The following is an 18,908-nucleotide window of genomic DNA, read 5'->3' on the forward strand; positions in this document are numbered from 1 at the left end:
GTAAACAAAAACACTTTAAAAATGTCAAGTTGCAAATCAAACAGATTTCACCCACCTCATCTGGTTCATTAAATACAATGAAAGGACCCTCATATTCTGGCTTTGGTGTAAACTCAAAATCCTCAATATCTTCAGATACAATTTCCCTGTTTGTTATCAAATATCCCTGTAAAGAGAGAGACAGAACTAAATATTACATATCCCAGTCAGTTCAAGGTATACATTGGTATAAACGCAGAGCAACAGTTGATAAGATTTCAACAACTTGAATTTGTCTTACATGGGCAAACATTAAGTAATATTAGAGATATAATCACAAGTAAACAGATGCCAAGCCAAAGGTGGATGTATTAGGACAGATAACCTCAGGTTTGGTCAAACAATGTGTTTTAACACGAGGCTTAAAAAAGGACAGGGAGATAGTGAGGGAAGAAATTACAGAGCGAGGGCATTAGGTGGTTGAAGGCACAGTTGCTAATGGTAGAGTGATTGCATAAGAGGTCAGAGTTGGAGGAACCAAATATTGTGTTGAGGGGGAAGTGATTGGAAAGAGGATGGAGGAGCGAGTCCAGGAAGGGTATATAAGGGGTGAGGATGGGAATCCAGAAACGAAAGCACTGAAATAATAATAATCTTTATTAGTGTCACAAGTAGGCTTACATTAACACTGTAATGAAGTTACTGTGAAAATCCCCCAGTCGCCACACTCCGGCATCTGTTCGGGTGCACTGAGGGAGAATTCAGCACGTCCAATCACCCAACAAGCACGTCTTTCAGAACTTGTTGGAGGAAACTGGAGCACCCAGAGGAAATCCACGCAGACAAGGGAAGAACATGCAGACTCCGCACAGACAGTGAACCCAAGCCGGGAATCTAACCTGGGACCCATGCACTGTGAAGCGACAGTGCTTATCATTGTGCTACCGTGTAAGTCACAAGGTGGTGGGATTGTGCTTTGAACAGAGAGTAGGCTACTGTGAGTTAAAATTAGAGGAGAAAGTCAGCAGTGTTTGTGATGTGGGAGGATGTGGGAACAGTTCAACCACTTTTTCAGTAAGACGCAGAGATTCCTAACAATCCAATTCAATGGCAGAGGCGACAGTTGAATTCGGTGACAAAGTTGTGTAGTTTGTGATGAAAGCCGAAGACAACAGTTTCAGTTTCACCAATGTTTGGTAACTACACTCCAAGTGCTGATTCAAACTGTAGTGTTCAATGCTAGAGTACTTAATCTATCTCCTTTTCGTACACATTCCACTATTGCTCAGTGCATTTTCTGTGCTCCACTCTATAGTTGACACGAAACTAAAAAAAAAAATCTAAGATTCATATACTGGGTTTCTTCCCATTTCATATACTAATCAACCTGCTCTTTATTTTAATATGTTACATTTCACTTTTATGACAAATACTTAAACAACCTGTCCATCAATCATGTAGGAAATCATCATGATCTGATCATTTTCAGCATCTGGAAATTTCAATGGCAATTTTGTAGTTTCAATGTCAAATGCCAAAACGACAGGATCCTGTAAAAGGCAATTATGTAACAAATATAAATATTTCATTCAAATCATTAACAAATTATAAAAAGAATTTGTACAAAAATTAGCAGAACTCTGGATTTTCACATTTGCTATTAAGCTGATATTTATGCAACTTTCTAAAAGCACTATTGCATACAAGAGATTCCATCTTAATTTTAATTAACTCACTAGTGTCAAATTGTGTTCCTTTAAAGCATAAATGCAACTAAATTCATATCGAGAGGATTTGAGTGTGGGAATATGGATGTTTTACTGCGATTGTTTGAGGCCTGGGGAGGCTACACCTGGAATATCGTCTGCAGTTTAGGTGTCCTTATCGGAAGATGTTCTTGCTTAGAAGGCTGAATCCTGGGATGGCAGGACTGTCATATCAGGAGAACACAAGTTAATTGGGATTGTATCCATTGGCGTTCAGAAGAGTAAACGAGGTTCTCATAGAAACGTATAAAATTCTAACAGGATTAGACAGGGTAGATTTAGAAAGAATGTTCCCATTGGTGGAGGAGTCCAAAACTAGGGGTCATAGTTTGAGGATAAGGGTTAAACCTTTGAGGACTGACGGGAGGAGAGATGATAATGAATGGCGGAGCAGGCCAAAAGGGCCGAATGGCTTCCTCCTGCTTCTATTTTCTATGTATGTATTTTTCTATGTAAATTTTACTGACCAAAGGGGCTTAGTTAAGTCAACAAACCGTGCTCTACCACATTTGGATGAACCTGTGCATTCATTTACTACTTACTGGTCGCTCAACCAAGTCGTCCCTACGTATAATCTCAGGAGGATAGACACCACCACGAATTCGTATATTGTACCAATGTGCCTAGGAAGTAAGATGAGAATCAAATATCTAAAGAATCAGAATTAATCCATAATCAGACTGACACTTCCAAAAATAAATCACATAACATAGCAAAACTTTCAAAACCTTTTTCAGTCGGATTTCATCTGGATAAACACAGCTCCCTTTAATACTAATGGCAATCATCCAACAAGTGTCAGCAGTAGGACGAGAACACTACAGTAATCTCTTCTGCAAGATGTCTTTACCCTTAAATATATATTAGAAAAATTCCACCCCACGTGCTCAAACAAATTAAAATGGAAAGAGAAATGTAACCAAAGGAATGCTTTCTCGCACCTCCAGGTTGCTCAATCGGACAGTGTGGAAACAAGTCTGAGATTAGGTTACCAGTTAACTGTTATATTCCTTGTTTTATTCTCCAAGATAGCCAAAGATGTAGTGTTGATAAAGAATATAAAACTATATATTTAAATCAAAATTAATTTATTTTACACTACTTAACTTGTGGTTCGCACACACTGAGTACCAGTTAACAAAATAATAGTACTGAATCTGTGATACAATAATCAAGAATCTCTCTAATATACAAACTACACAAACTCAACTTCACACTATCCTTCTACATCAAAATCTCCAACAACTTGGCCCAGCATGCCTAGAGATGCAGCCTTTTCTAAGACTACTCAGTGATGCCATCTAGTGTTGATATACATGAACATCACCTTATTAACTCTACTCTCCTTAGACTGTACATATCATATCACTAACATCTTGGCCACAAATGGCACAAGACTCAGCAATGTGTGGAGAGGAAAGAATTCATAACTTCACAGAAATTATGCAGCAAACTTAGGTTTCAGATTCAGTTAACAGCTTTGTATTATCCCAGCGAGAGCATTGCTTTATTTACACAGTTAGAAAATACTAGCAAAATATAAATGCACTCACCACTTGAATCTTCAGATCAATGGATACTCGAACATGATAGGGTACATCGTATTCCCGGATGTCAATTATGTTTTCCATTTGATCAGAAATTTTTTTGGATGTTCCTTCCTCTTCAGTCACATTGCCCCCGGCCAAGGCACTACCATCACAAATAAATATCATAAAATGTAGCAATATAAAAATGCAATAAAGGGTACAACACCAAGCGGGTGCAGGAGCATAAGGACTTGAGTTTATATGTGCCCAAGTCATTAAAGGTGGCAAGCCAGGTTGAGAGAGCAGTTAATAAAGCTTACAGTAGTGTCGGCTTTATTAATAGGTGTATCAAGTGGAAAAGCAAGGAGACCAAAGCAAGCCAGTAGCACGGTTCGATTCCCGTAACAGCCTCCCCGAACAGGCGCCGGAATGTGGCGACTAGGGGCTTTTCACAGTAACTTCATTTGAAGCCTACTCATGACAATAAGTGATTTTCATTTTCAGGTTGTTGAACGTTATACAAGGCATTAGTTGCATCCAGTTCTAGGCACTGCAATTTAAGAAAGATGGGAAAGCATTGGAAAAAATGCAGAAAATATTCAGAGATGAGGAACTTCAGTTATGAAGGCAGATTGGAGAAGCTGGGACTGTTTTCTTTAGAGAAGAGAAGGCTGAAAGGAGATTTGACAGGTGTTCAAAATCATGAAGGGTCCAGACAGAGAGATAAGGGAAAACTGGTTGCAATTGTGAAGGGATCGAGAAAGAAGGGGCAATGATTTAAAGCAAGTGGCAAAAGAAGGAAAAATGTGACAGGAGTAAAGACTTTTTCATGCAGCATGTGGCTAAGATCTGGAATGCACTGTCTGAGACTGTGGTGGAGGCAGATTCAATTGAGACATTCAAAAGGGAATTAAACCGTTACTTGAAAAAGGATGTGCAAAGTTATGGGAAGGCAATGAGGGAATAGCACTCAAGTGAAATGCTCATTTTGAGGGCCAGTGCAGACATAAGGGGTGAACATAGATCATACAGTGCAGAGGAAGCCATTCGGCCCTTCGAGTCTGCACCGACCCACTTAAGCCCTCACTTCCACCCTATCCCGTAACCCAATAACCTCGCCTAACGTTTTTGGTCACCAAGAGCAATTTATCATGGCCAATCCATTTAACCTGCACGTCTTTGGACTGTGGGAGGAAACTGGAGCACCCGGAGGAAACCCATGCACACACAGGAAGAACGTGCAGACTTTGCCCAGACAGTGACCCAGCGGGGAATCGAACCTGGGACCCTAGCGCTGTGAAGCCACAGTGCTACCCATTTGTGCTACCGTGCTGGAACAATTCTATGAGATCTATTCAATACAGGAATAGTTTTACAGAAACTTACCTACAAACCATTGAGCATTCAGTACTTTATGAATAAACAATCCAAAAACCATAAAAATTATCCCTTAAAATGTGACTAAATATTGATCTATCGTTTTACTGTGTAAAGTTCTTTCCAATCCTATTTAGTCTGCACAGTTTTTTTTAGTTGTTGGGATAGGGCAGCCAATTTTTCCAGGTATATTTTCAGGAAACAGGCGATACAAAGAAAATCATGACAGACCTTTCACACCATCTTTGTGCAAGGTGGGCCATGCCTAACTTTATTTTTTTTCTTCTCTTTAGAAAGTAACAAAACTGTTCATTCTCCTAAAACCTGTTGCTAAATTAGTTGAGTTTCCTCACATTGTCAGGCAGGAACAGCTCCCAGCCTGTGCTTCAGATATCAGCACTTACTAAAATATTGAACTGAATTGGGCTACCAATTACTTTAGCTTTTAGTGTTGATATAAAGTATGCTCAACAACGTACAGTGGACAATTCAATGAAAAACTGCAAACGATTCTTTTTGAAAACGTTATTCCACTATCCTCCTAACATCAGTTAGGTACTGGGTGACGCTGCAGTTGAGAAAGTAGACAGTCACATCCTGAAGCCCGTACAAGAATAATAATAATAATCACTTATTGTCACAAGTAGGCTTCAATGAAGTTACTGTGAAAAGCCCCTAGTCGCCACATTTACGGGAATTGAACTCGCGGCTGCTGCTTTGTTCTGCATTACAAGCCAGCTGTTTAGCCCACTGAGTAAGATGTTTACAGCAGAGGAACAGTCCTTTCAGACTAGCACTTTTGCACCACCCTTCGAGGAACAAATAGGAGTCAGAAGAAATCTGTCTGGTTAGGTTATGTTGCCATTTTTCCCACCACCCAAGCAAGCAACCTTAATCATATTTACCTATTCTGTTAAAATGCCTGTTCTCTCCTCATAGTCCTGCAACATCTTCAAACACTAATCCCATTTTTCTTCAAAAGGTGGAAAGTTTCCCTCAATCAATCACCACAGCAAAAACATTTGAAGTTCCACAATCTGATTTGCGGAGACGTATCTATCACCCAACATAATTTCTCACTTGGACAATTTTAAATTGATGATCAATGTATTTTTTGATAATAGGGTTTCAAAAGCTGCACAAAGTACATTACCAGTGGCTGAACCAGGATTTTGTACAAGCTATTACTATTTTTTTCGTTATACCATTCATTCCTTTAAAGTATTTAAGTGTACACGCCACGCTTTCATTTTCTTTCCACCTTATACTTATCTGCATCCTCCATCCATTTGTCTATTCTGAAAACCCATCTATGTCTATCTGAAGGTTTTCAGTTGCATTTTCCAAGCCCAGGTTTAATGGTACCAGCAAATGTCAAGTATACATTCCATATACCCAAGTTGATGCCATCTATATGCGTGCCAAGAACTGCTGTTCCAAGGTACATCACAGTTAACCCTTCTTGCAAAACAGCAACAACCCTGTTCAATTCCTTGTTTGTCAACTAATTTTGTACAACCATAGACCTTTGCCACCATCGCTGTAGCCAATCATCAGCAAGTGCTGAACCATCATGTTTTTGCAGCCACTGTTGAAACCACAGCAGTAGCAATATAATACTCTTCTCAATCACTTGTGCACATTTGAAATTCAACAAAAGTTGCCAAAGTCCCAGAGGACCAAAGGCTGCTCTTTCCCTTTTTGAGAGAGAGGGGGAGAGGGAGAGGTGACTGGTGGTGATTTAACCCGAGGATCATCACTCCGGCAAGGTTGAGAAAGTGGCACCTTCATGAAGAACCTCAGCCGGTACGGGAACCCATGCTGTTGGTATTACTCTGCATCACAAACCAGACATCCAGCCAACTGGGCTAACTGTGCTCTATCATAGCACATTGTAAATCTCTAAGCACCTGTTCAGTGGTTTATTTTTGTACTTCATAATTTGAAAATAAATAAGGATATAAGAAATAAAGACTTCATTAATATGGAGCATTTCACAACCAGGAGATGATGCCCCCACAATTTATTTACAGCCAATGAAATGGATTCATGGTTATTTTAAAAATATTTTTATTCTCCATTTTCACATTTTCTCCAGAATTTACACCCCACCCTGAAGCAGTAAATGGTAACAAATACAAAGTCAATTTCCTTATCAACAACGATCCCATCCTCCCACCACCCCAAGCAACGACCCACCTGACAATATAAGCATCAAATAGAACAAACCCTCCCACAGTGGGACAAACAAAGGAGAAATAAAAGAGAAAGGAATTAGGAATCGCCTATGGTCACCATTATCCTATAGAGTCACTACCACACCCCCCCCCCCCCACCCCCGACATTCAATGCCATCCAATCCCCGAAAGAGTACCATAAATGACACCCATGCATTGCAAGCCCCCTCCACTTACTCTTACAAAAAATCCTCCCCCCAACCTATGTTCCTTCCCCCCCCTCTTTCCACCCCGGGTAGACTCATCGGGACCTACTCTGCCAGGCTCCGATGGCCGCAGCCCCTCCCCCCACCTCACTCTCGTTCACTGGTCGGCTTAAACAGGCCAGCATGGAGGCCCCCGCCCGGGTCTCTTTCCCCCTTGCCCGTCCCCAGGAAAACCAAGAAAACCTTTAGCACACAAACCCCGCATACACACTCAAAAGCTCCAAAGAACCATCATTGCAAGTGAAAGTCCCCTCTCTTCTCTTGTCCAGGTATATACAACGTTGGCTCATTTAGCACATACACCAGCATGCAGTGAAAAAATACAGGCTACATCGGTACATGACCACTTCTCAATTCAGCCACAGACCTTCTGCCATCGTAAACTCCTCCGCTGCCCCGAAATAAAAGTCCTTGGATTTGTAGGTCACCCTCAACTTAGCTGGGTATACTTTGCCGCACCGCACCTTACTGATGGACAGCGCCTTCTTCACCCAGCTGAAGGCAGCCGACCTCCTTGCCAGCTCCACCGTAAAGTCCTGATATATGCGGATACCAGCTCCAGCCCACTGCACCAACCGCTTCTGCTTTACCCAGCATAGGACCTTCTCCTTCACACTGTACCTACGAAAACACAGAGTCAGTACTCTTGGCGGCTCACTCTCCTTTGGTACAGGCCTCCACGACCGATAAGCCCGATCCAGTTCATATCGGGAGGGATCACCACCCTTCCCCAATAGCTTCGCCAACATTGTGGCAAAAAACTCAAGTCGGCCTTGGGTCTTCCACTCCTTCGGGAAGGCCCACAATTTTCAGAATCTGTCGCCTGGATCTGTTTTCCAAGGCCCGTCCATTTTGGCTCACAGACCCTCGTTGATCTCTATCACCTTCCCCATCGAGGTAAGTTGATCGCTGTGCTGCAACAATGTCTCTTCCACTTCCTTCAGTTCCTCACCTTGCTCCTGTACCTCCGCCACTGCGTTCAATACCGCCACCCTCACCAGGGCAATCGCCTCCTCCACCAGCACTTTCAATACCGCCCCCATCTCCTTCCTCATCACCTCCATGTGTTTTGTGAACTGCCTTTCTAGTTCCGCGGCCATCACCTTAGTCATTTCTTCAGCCGTGGGAATGCGGCCTCCCCTGGTGCCCCAGCCTCCATTTTTCTTGCCGTCCCCGCGGTGACCTTTCCACTCCCCGACAACTTTCAGCTGCTTTCTACACGGCTGTTTTTTTTTTTTTTTACTTGTTCTCGACATCTTCCTTCACTGTGCCTTCTCCCTGCTTTTGCCGCCTCTGTTACCCCTGGGACCGGGTGTCAGACCCCGGAAATGCCGTTCCCGAGCGGGAGCCCTCCAATGTGCGGCTGCCTCCCGCCCGCCGTCACCGGAAGTCCGAAATGGATTCCTTGTTATAATGTAGGAAACACAACAGTCACTTTGTGCACAGCACGTGCCCACAATGTGGAAAATACCAGATTTTTTTTGGTGATGTTGATTATGGGGTAAATATTGACCAGGACACTGGGGATAATTCCCCGGCTCATCTTTGAAATGGTATCATGGGATCTTTTACACCACCTGAGAGAGCAGGTGGGCCTGGATTAAGAAACTGAATTCTTCAATTCAATTCAATTCTTCAAAAAATTGCTCCTTATTGTATCCAATAGAACCAAAAAGAGTAAAACTATATTTCATAAACTGTGTTTCAATCTCGAAGAAAACTGACAAGTATGATTAACTGTTGTTTCCCAGGCTTCAAATTAATCCAGATCTGAAGGATACATCAATATTTATGCTGTGTGGATATTTATCAAGGCAATTACAAGACACTCCATTACAACCTTTTGTAGAACCCAAGAGTGTTACTTATTACAAAACCAGTCTTAAACATCGAAAAATTATAGGATTTGCAGCTTGATAATGATGAAAACGTGACATAAACACCATCAACGGTGGAATTACCTGGACAACATAACAGTATATGCATCATTTGATTTCTCCCTTTCTTTGTTTTTCCTTACAGCTGGCGAAATCTCTTTTCGGACTTTTATCAAGTCATCAACTGTATTAAAGGCGAGCTTAATATAGAGTCTCTTCAAGCCAACTAAGTGGTTAGGCTATAGAAAAAACAATTTAAAAAATGTAAGTATAGCACCCAATCATTTTTTGTAAGGACAGAGAAAGGAAACAAGAGAAACAAGGACAAAACTCACCAGATCCAAGTCCTCTTTTGGAATGGTTGATAGTTTACTTATCTTGCCTTGAAATTTCTTGGACAAGAATGATGAAACCTCACGCTCACAGCCCTGTTTTGTTAGAGAAAAAAAATAGTTATTTTCACATCAATCTACTCCACTATTTAGCTTTCAATTTAAAAATCCGTTAATAGAGATATAATCAAAGCAATCCTTATTCTCAAAACTGCTTCCCAAAGTATTTTTATCCAATTATAGTAGTAAATTTAAAATAGAGCCAGCAGTATTCTGCAATCTTAAGTTGCATTCATACCCATCATTTACGTTTTTGCTTAAAATTCAACAGTTAAAAACAAAAATTTGTGGGTAGCCTATATGCATAAAAATATTTGCGCAAATAAAATAGACTTCTTTTCATTTTTGGCAAGGTTGAGGGGTGATCTTCTACAAACCTTTTTTGTGGCAACATAGAAATAAGGGTTGAAAGGCAGAGCAACCTGAAAAACAAGAAAATTTAATAAATAGTTTTATGTTTATTTCAAAGTTTATTGCCAAAGACAAATAGAAGCAATAGTAAGAAGTGAGAAAAAAAAAATGAAACTTTTTGCTCCTTACCATTTTAACCAGTTCTGCATTTTTTTTAAAAACCACTCTTGTATTTGTTAGTTTAATGTTAAAACTTGCCTAAATAAGGGCAGCATAGTGGCGCAGTGGTTGGCACTACTGCATATGGCACAGAGGACCCGGGCTCAATCCCAGCCCTGGGTCACTGTCTGTGTAGAGTTTGCAAATTCTCCCAGTGTCTACATGGGTTTCACTCCCGCAACCCAAAGCTGTGCAGGTTAGGTGGGTTGGCCACGCTAAATTGGAAAAAATTATTGGGTACTCTTAAATTTATCAAGAAAGAAAACAAATTGCTTAAAATACAGCCACAGCTATTCACTGGTGCAGAAAAAGTGACAAAAGCTCATTCTGTTAGCTTACTCATTGCAAGCCAGATTCATCCTGTGATTCTGATAAGTCTACTTAATGATACTTGGGGATGCAAGATTATTACATTTGCTTCATTAGCAAATCATTAAATCTGTGCTCAATAAATCACTTCACACTTCCCTGTATCGAACTTCATCTGCCATCTGTCTGCCTACCAATTGTCTGCTACCAATTCAGCTAAATCGCTGGCTTTTAAAGCAGACCAAGGCAGACCAGCAGCACGGTTCAATTCCCGTACCAGCCTCCCAGAACAGGCACCGGAATGTGGCAACTAGGGGCTTTTCACAGTAACTTCATTGAAGCCTACTCGTGACAATAAGCGATTTTCATTTCATTTGAGGTTCTACACCTCCCTCCTCAGTTTACAATGTTTCCCAGTTCTGTATTATCTGAAAATCTTGAAATTATTCCCAGCACACCAAGATCTAGATAATTAATATACATCAGGAAAGGCAAGATCTCCCCCCCCTCCCCCTCCCCCCCCCCACCACCCCCACAGCACAAGCATATCATCATGAGGGGTTATTAGCCCTAGTCCTGTTGAGTTGTAACCCGACCGGCTTGCACAAATCCCATCTCATCCCAAATCTGCTTTCAGGACATCATCTCTCTTCCTACCTACGTCATTGGTACCAATGTGGATCACAATAGCTGCTGAATGCCCCCCCCCCCCCCCCCCCCCCCCCCCACAGAAGTGACATTCTTGCAGCTGAGCTATCCAAGTTGCCACAGGCTTGGATTAGGCTACACTTCCTAAGGAACCATTGCCTAACCAGTATCCAAAATGGAAAACTGATTAGCTAGCAAGATAGACTCAGGAGACTCATGCATAACGTGCCCGGATATCGCAGTCTGGCTGGAGTCACACATTCCTTCTCTGCCTGCATGTTTGTAACTTGCAGTGTGACCCCCACCTCTCTAAACCTGCTTTTTGCCTCGCCGGATGCACAAGTTACTCCAGCTGCCACTCAACGTCTGAAACCAGCTCAAGTGATACTTCCTGCAGATATGTCCGTGTAGGAAATATGATGCGTCCAAGACTTCCCACATAAAGCAGGATGACATTCCACTCCGGTAAGTTTACCTGCCACACTAACTTTAAAAACTTGTTACAATTAGAATTAGTAGACTAACTTACCAGTTACTGATACTCAGCATCTTCCCCTGTAGCAAAGCTGGAGCCAGCTACTGGTGGCTCAGGAAAGATAGAAAATGAAAGGATCACCCTCCTGCCTTCATTACCAAACTCTCTCTCACCAACTTAAGCATGCAATTACAGCCCAGAGCAATACTCCAGTGCAAACACTTCTTGTGCAGACACAAAACTTAGATTCCCCAGTTGCCATTCAGTCTGCTCTGTGTGGAGCACTTTTTAAACCCCCCCCCCCCCAAATCTTCTTGGTAATGTGGTCTATATGGTCTGCTTGATCCTATGCGCCAACTTATAAGGCAAGTATATCCCTGACTATGTATTTCTGAGCTGAAAAATTGAGGGCAACTCCTAATGCAAATTTAACTCCCAAATATGCAATAATTACCTCAAAAATTGGGGCTGGACTCGTATGCCAAGTAAAGGTTTGAACTTGCATTTTGAAGTCCATAAACAGGGGTCATCTTATATTCTGGCACAACTTGTCTATCATGATTTACAGTAAAATGGTTTAGTTCAGGATCACAGGACTCAAGATTATGTTGAGAACTTCAAACATGGAAGAAAAAGTTGTGTATATTGAAATTAAAATCAGATGCCACATATACATTGTATAAACATTCTATGGTTCTCACTATAACTGTGCTATCAACATAATTCATTTTAAGATGATGAATATAATTCTAAGTTGAATACAATCAGAACCCTACAAATCAGTAACTAGATACAAAGGGGATGTGTCCAGTTACTAATGTAGTTGAGGAACAGATCAGACACAATTTGATTGATGGCAGAATAGACTTGAATGGCCTGCTTCTCTTCCTAGGTAACAAATCATTGTTTTCTTCACCAAGTATACATCAATATATTTACACACTAAAATGTGGCATAACTGCAATAACAGCGAATGTGTTTTATAATTAAATATGAAATTACCCAAATGCAATAATTAAGCTACGTAAAAAACACACACACAACTTAATGACTGCACATAAAACCCTTCTACAATGTGAACATTGACTTTTCTTCGATGGAATTCAAGGTAACCCCTGGTCTAGGTGTACAAGGCAGAGGAGAAGTAGTGCTTGCATATAGTGTTACACACCTTAAACCTATTCCCGTCCTCCTCTATAAAATAATAATCCACAGCACTGATCATTCTCTTGTCTTCATCCAAGATTTCTGCCTGTAAATTAAAATTAACGTACATTCAGAACAATAAATGTCACTCAAACATATTAAAAACATGTCAGGTCAGTTGACTTTTACACTGATACATACAAATTATTTGATCCCCTGAAAAAGTACTCCAGTCACTAAACTGTATAAACAACAGATATGTGCAATCTGAATTATCATCACAATGCCCAGGGTTACATCTGAAAAGGATCACTAACTGGGTGCATGTTGATAAGCCAGCCAGTCTTCTCGCCTGGATCCTTGAGTCGGTCAAATCCAAACCTTGCATCCATCTCATCTGACAACTGACTGCGCTCCAAGCGCTTGAGTGCAGGAAGGGATGAGCCATCATCACTGAGAACAAAAACACAAAGGAAAGATTTATATAATCTGTTAACAGCCATCAACACAAGAATGGAGTTGGAGGTTTACTTGTTCCTGCCACTTTGGATTTAAGGTATCAATGAAAGATGTAACTCCAAATCATGCACAACATCAATGACCACGCATCATTCAATGGTTGCAAAGCACTTTCTTACATCCCAAAGTCATGAAAAGCATTATATAAATCAAAGTTTTATTTTATTCACAATAAAACCGTTATCAACATGTCTTAAACCTGGGTGTTCTACTCAGAATATGTACGGTACTGATGCTTAACAGTGAATCTGAGGTTTTGTACCAAGTAAAATCAGGCACTGATAAAAGATCATTGAACAGAAAATTTAACTTTGTTTCCTTCTGCACAGATGCGCCCTGACATTCTCGCATTTTGCTTTTCTATTACAGTGATATAAGAAACATTTTTTAGTCAGGATGTGCACAGATGACATTGTTTTAAAAACCTTGGAAAGGAAAAAGGGTTATAGATCATTAAGGATTTTTTTTGGTATTTGAAGATTATGACGCAATAGCACAATTTTAAAGGGAGTACAAAAACAGACAGAGGGATTCGCATAGCCAAATCTTCGTACATGGCAGGGCATATTATCATGGAATTGTTACGCCACAAAAGACTGTTCGACCCATCAAGTCTGCTCCAATGAGCATTATGTCTTGGAGTCATTCTCCTGCCTTTTCCCTGTACCCTTGCACATTGTCCCTATTCAAATAATCATCTAATAATAAAAAGCCTTCATGAATAAATGCAGAGTATAAAAACAAGGGAGTTACAGTGAACGTATTTAAAATCACTGGCTCAGACACATATGGGAGTAGAAGTCCAATTCTGTGCACTACGCTTTCAGAAGGATGCCCAAGGTTAAGGATTTACTACTGGTACCAAGGAGGAGAAGGTTCAGTTATATATAAAACCTGGAGAATCTGGGATAGTTTTCCTCACAGGAGAACACCAATTCAACACATGCATTCAAAATCATGTAGGGTTTTGGTATCAAGTAGACTAAGGAGAAACTGTTTCCTTGTGCAGGAGCCTCAACAACAAACGGTCTGTTTTAGCATAATTGGTAAAAGAATCAGGTAGGAGATAAGAAGACTTTTTAATTAAATAAATGCATCAACAAATTATTGGGAATGCATTGCCTGAAACTATGGTAGAATTGGATCTTTACTCAAAGAGGAAATATTTGAAGGGGCAAGAACAAAGTGGAACAAATTTGACAAATCTGTCAAATAACTGACACATGCATAAGGAACTGAGGAGCCTTTTTCTATGCTGCAAGATTCTATGTAACTTTGAAACTGGCTAGACAACTTGTGGGGACTATTTACAATACTGACTAAATTTGCAGTCAGGATGTTTTAGGAGAAAAATCATAAAATATCTACCCAGTGCAGGAGGCTATTCGGCCCATCAAGACTGCACCGACCGGCCCGTTCCCCACCCTATCCCCTGCAAACCGTTGGACATTAAGGGGCAATTTAGCATGGCCAATCCACCTAACCTGCACATCTTTGGACTGTGGGAGAAAACCACAGGACCCGGAGAAAACTCACGCAGACATGGGGAAAACATGCAAACTCGCCACAGACAGTAACCAAGGCCGGATTGAAACCAGAGTCACTGTTGGTTTGAGTGTTAACCGTTGTGCCATCACCAACCACTATGCCACCCAAGTACTTAGGATTTTCCACTTCCTTTTGATAAGGTGCCAAACTGAGGCAGTCTGCCTGCTCAGTTGGACATAAAGATTCTCCTGGTACTACATAAAGGGCATAAAATTCCCCTGGTAGCATGGCCATGATTTCCATCTTCAATTATTAGCCATTAAAAAGCAACTTTACTGGCCATATTTATCATATTATGTAGAAACCGGATGCAAAACAATTAATTAAAAATATTGCCGCAAAGCACTTTGAAATATTTCATCCTCTAGTCTCTGTACAACTCATCTAAAACAATTCCCACATCTATCCCACAGTTGGCTCAATCCACCCATTGTCTTTGTCCCAGCATACACTTTACAAAACAGTTTAAATATATACATTATGTATTTTTTAACATAGTTTCCTCAATTCTACAATTTGCAAAAGTTAAGATCACTTTACAAAGTTTTCATTAAAAATTCCATTAACAAGGGGAAGCCGACAACAAGATTTAACAGGCACCACCTGTAGGGATCGAATGGTATACAATTTTAGGTGCAAAACTGTCATTCAATCAAATCAGTCTTTAAATCAACTATACTCAAATTATTTAACAATATTCTTATAAACTCACACGCAACAGATAAGAAACCATCAGACAGCGCAGTGATAGTTCACCTCATTAGAGAATAACTGAATCATAGGTTAACTATTTCCCGGGATGTCATAGACTCTCAAAGGCTGATCGATCAACTATCAATTTTAAGCAGAGGCAGCACAAATGGGGATGGAGTGGGGTGGAAGGGGGAAGCAAAGATGCCAGTGAGGGGACACATTCACCCAAAGTTTTCCAGTTAGAATGTATGTTGAACAGTTCAATAGGGTAAGAAAGTGATCTGATGGAATGGAAACACAGCACTGGAGTTGTCTTTTACCCCGCAGGAGCAGGTGACTGAGTCCCGCTCCCCGCCGCCCGCCCCACCGGGCCAGGCCCACTCTCCCACTAATGAAAAGTCTAGCTCACGAGTAGTTGAAGTCGGCGGCGGCCTGCCCTCGCTCGGCTCTCAGCCGGCCACTGTTCTGCAGCACCATCTCCCCCTCAGCGCCGCGGACTCGATTCCCGCGCGCTCTTGCTCCCAAATCTCTCGCGAGACCCCGCACGCCCACAGCCGCGGCGAGATCACCGGTCCTCCCACTGATTGGACGACATCAAGAGCTTTCCGATTGGATGAAAACGCGACCTCGCGCTGATTCCCTCGGCCTTAGTACCGTTGTTCCCCGAGTAAAGCAGCAAGGCGCTCGAGCTCAGGGGGTGGGGCTGGGCGGGGCCGCTCGAGCGCAGGGGGAGGAGCGGAGCGGGGGTGGCGCTCGAGCGCAGGGGGTGGGGTGGGGCTGCGCGGGGCGCACGAGCGCAGGGGGCAACTGTACCCTCAATGAGGCGCTCCTCCCTCCCATTCTGGCATCTTACAAATATTTTTACAAATATTTTAAGTTTATCAACAATTCAATAATACAAAAGAATCGGCAACATGCTAAAAACAGTCACGAAAATCAATAATATGCTAAAAGCATTGATTGATTAATTGATATTTATTGTCACATGTACCAAATTACAGTTAAAACATTTTTCTGCAGCCAATTTCTACACAGTACGCACATAATGGACAAAAGCATTTACAAGACAACAAAAAACCCACCAGCATTCAAGCCAGCACACACCCACCTCCACCAGCACCCCACTGCCCCCAACGGTAGCCCCGTCTTGACATCTTACATTGCTGCAGGCTTTTGAGTAAAATACTGATTCTTCAATTAGTTAATGTCACCGACGATTTGAATTTACCGAGTGTGATAGAACCCATGACCTGCCAGTAGGATATTTTTAAACAGAAAATGTTGGAAATAACCAGTAGGCCACACAGTGGGCAAGATTCTCCGCAAATGCGGAGAATCGTAAAGGCTGCCGTGGGACAGGCCGTGACCCACGGCAGCCTTCACGGCCACTTCCGGGGCCGATTCTCCCCCCCGGGCGGGGCCAGGAGCGCGGCCCCGTGCGTCACGGTGGCGCGGCCTTGACGACGGTCGTCAATGCCGCATGTCAAGTGTCACGGCGGCTGACGAAGCCGATGACGTCAGCCGCGCATGCGCAGTTGGCGTCTTTCTCCTCAGCCGCCCGGCAAGACGTGGCAGCTTGATCTTGCTGGGCGGCGGAGGGGAAAGAGTGCATCTGTTTTGGACGCTGGCCCGACGATCAGTGGGCACCGATCGCGGGCCTGTCCTCTCCCGAGCACAGTCGTGGTGCTCCCGTGCCAATCGGGCCTCTAGATGCCCCAAACCGGCATCTGGCGCCCGTTTCACGACGGCAGCAAGCAGGTGTGTTTGCTGCCGTGTTGAAACGGGCATGAAGGCCCGGCCGCTCGGCCCATCGGCCTCGGAGAATCGGCGCTCGCCGTAAAAAACGGCGAGCGGCAATTTGTGTCGTGGTTCGGGCGTGGGGGGGGGGCGAGAATAGCGGGAGGGGTGAAAAATGTCGGGAGGCCCTCCCGCTATTCTCCCACCCGGCGTGGGGGGCGGAGAATCGCGCCCCACATCTCTGGAGAGAAAAACAGTAGAGTTAACGATTCAGGTGGACGACTTTTCATCAGAACCCTGTCTTAATTTTATCCTCGCATTGCTTATTGCTGGCCAATGTTTTCTCAACTGCAAGCAGACCTTGGAAATAATGAATGTGAATTTGCAAGGCAAGAACAAGCCATCAATCCAATTGGTTCATATTATTACTTAAATTCCACACAAGCCACCTGACATTTTAAATATGTATTGCCACATATCTTCTATCTCTTTTATTTTGTTGTTTCTCGTGCATAATAATCTCAGAACTTAATTCTGCCCACAAGGGACATTCATCCAAATATGCGCTTCCACTACTTTCAATTTTTGCTCCGTTATAAGGTGGATAGTGTTGCAAATATGAGGTTTTATAAGATGATTATGTTTTGGGTAATTGTCTTAAATTTAGGGGAAAGGTAAGGGGATCATGTGATTAGTTTTGAAGTCTGTCTAACAACCAGCCTGAGTGACATGGCTGTTAACAATTAAAGCAAGGTCCAGGTTGTTTTGCAGGGAAGAAGGTGTCGGCTATTCATGCTTGGAGATAATGGCAGCATGTCTGGTTACGGTGGTTAGACTAATAGTCTTCAATACCCCAGTTAGGAAAGCAGACCAAGGCAGGCCAGCAGCACGGTTCAATTCCCATACCAGCCTCCCCGAACAGGCACCGGAATGTCGTGACTAGGGGCTTTTCACAGTAACTTCATTTGAAGCCTATTTGTAACAATAAGTGATTTTCATTTCATTTTAATTTCAAGTTGTTGAGAATATCAAGTTGTAAATGGTTATGCTTTAAACTGTCCAGTTACTGCAAAGCTAAAAGAGAGTTGGGGTCTAAAGAGTTCTATCCAGCATTTCTACATGGATGTAAGGCCTATGTGATTCAGGTTGCCATGGAGATGTGTCTTAAGAGGGGAGGGTTTTCTAAGTTATCCCTGCAACCTTAGACTCAAACTGCCCACCAGGATCCTGGGGAGAGGGAACAACTAGAGGCCAAAAGTCTCTAGGGTTCACTGCACAAGGATGTGAGTGTGAGTTTGCACTTGGATTGTAAATACCACATTTATGAGGATTTGAAACATGGTGGAAAGATTTACCTAACTTGTGCGAGAGGGAACATCATCAGGAAAAGCCCTCAATGTAAAAGTCTGTTCTGGGTTAAAGGTTACCAGGCTGGGAAAGGAAAAGAATGAAACTAAACCAGTGGAAGCTAAGAATCATTATCGATTGGTTCCAGGAAAACCAAATGACTGGTTAAAGATCAGTGTAAAGTCAATCTTTAAAATGAGCTTTATGGTCACATTAAATGTAAAAGTTCTGTAGTTTAAAATGTAAATTGTTACCCAATCTCTTGGGGTATTACTGGGCGGCAAATGTGTCAATGGTGCGCAAGTGGATGATGGAAGGGGAGGGGGCAGCTTGGAAACGAATGGAGAGGGCGTCCTGTGGCAACACAAGCCTGGGGGCCCTAGTAACGGCACCATGGCCGCTCCCCCCCACGAGGTACACCACGAGCCCGGTGGTGGCGGCCACCCTCAAGATATGGGGGCAGTGGAGGCGACACAGGGGGGAAATGGGAGGTCTGTTGGCGGCGCCAATAAGAGGGAACCATAGATTCATCCCGGGGAACATCGACGGGGGA

General features: G+C 42.5%; 1 protein-coding gene across 2 annotated transcripts in view; it reads right to left on the bottom strand.

Moving 5' to 3' along the window:
* The window catches only part of pole (polymerase (DNA directed), epsilon), a 157,441-nt gene extending 141,583 nt beyond the window's left edge, over positions 1 to 15,858 (bottom strand). The window contains exons 1-10 of one of the 2 annotated variants that reach the window (XM_038776503.1): positions 15,681 to 15,858; positions 12,829 to 12,964; positions 12,537 to 12,617; positions 9,741 to 9,785; positions 9,307 to 9,399; positions 9,056 to 9,210; positions 3,299 to 3,437; positions 2,288 to 2,368; positions 1,422 to 1,529; positions 56 to 166 (exon numbers count right to left, since the gene is read on the bottom strand). In XM_038776503.1, the coding sequence (XP_038632431.1) occupies positions 56 to 166; positions 1,422 to 1,529; positions 2,288 to 2,368; positions 3,299 to 3,437; positions 9,056 to 9,210; positions 9,307 to 9,399; positions 9,741 to 9,785; positions 12,537 to 12,617; positions 12,829 to 12,964; positions 15,681 to 15,748 (1,017 nt within the window). In that variant the 5' untranslated portion in view covers positions 15,749 to 15,858. Of the gene's footprint in view, positions 1 to 55; positions 167 to 1,421; positions 1,530 to 2,287; positions 2,369 to 3,298; positions 3,438 to 9,055; positions 9,211 to 9,306; positions 9,402 to 9,740; positions 9,786 to 12,536; positions 12,618 to 12,828; positions 12,965 to 15,680 lie in introns of those variants that run through there. The other variant, XM_038776577.1, reaches the window with a different exon arrangement.
* Between the last annotated feature and the right edge of the window lie 3,050 nt (positions 15,859 to 18,908).

The sequence above is a fragment of the Scyliorhinus canicula genome, chromosome 1, assembly GCF_902713615.1.
Source record: "Scyliorhinus canicula chromosome 1, sScyCan1.1, whole genome shotgun sequence".
Taxonomy (NCBI): Eukaryota; Metazoa; Chordata; class Chondrichthyes; order Carcharhiniformes; family Scyliorhinidae; genus Scyliorhinus; species Scyliorhinus canicula.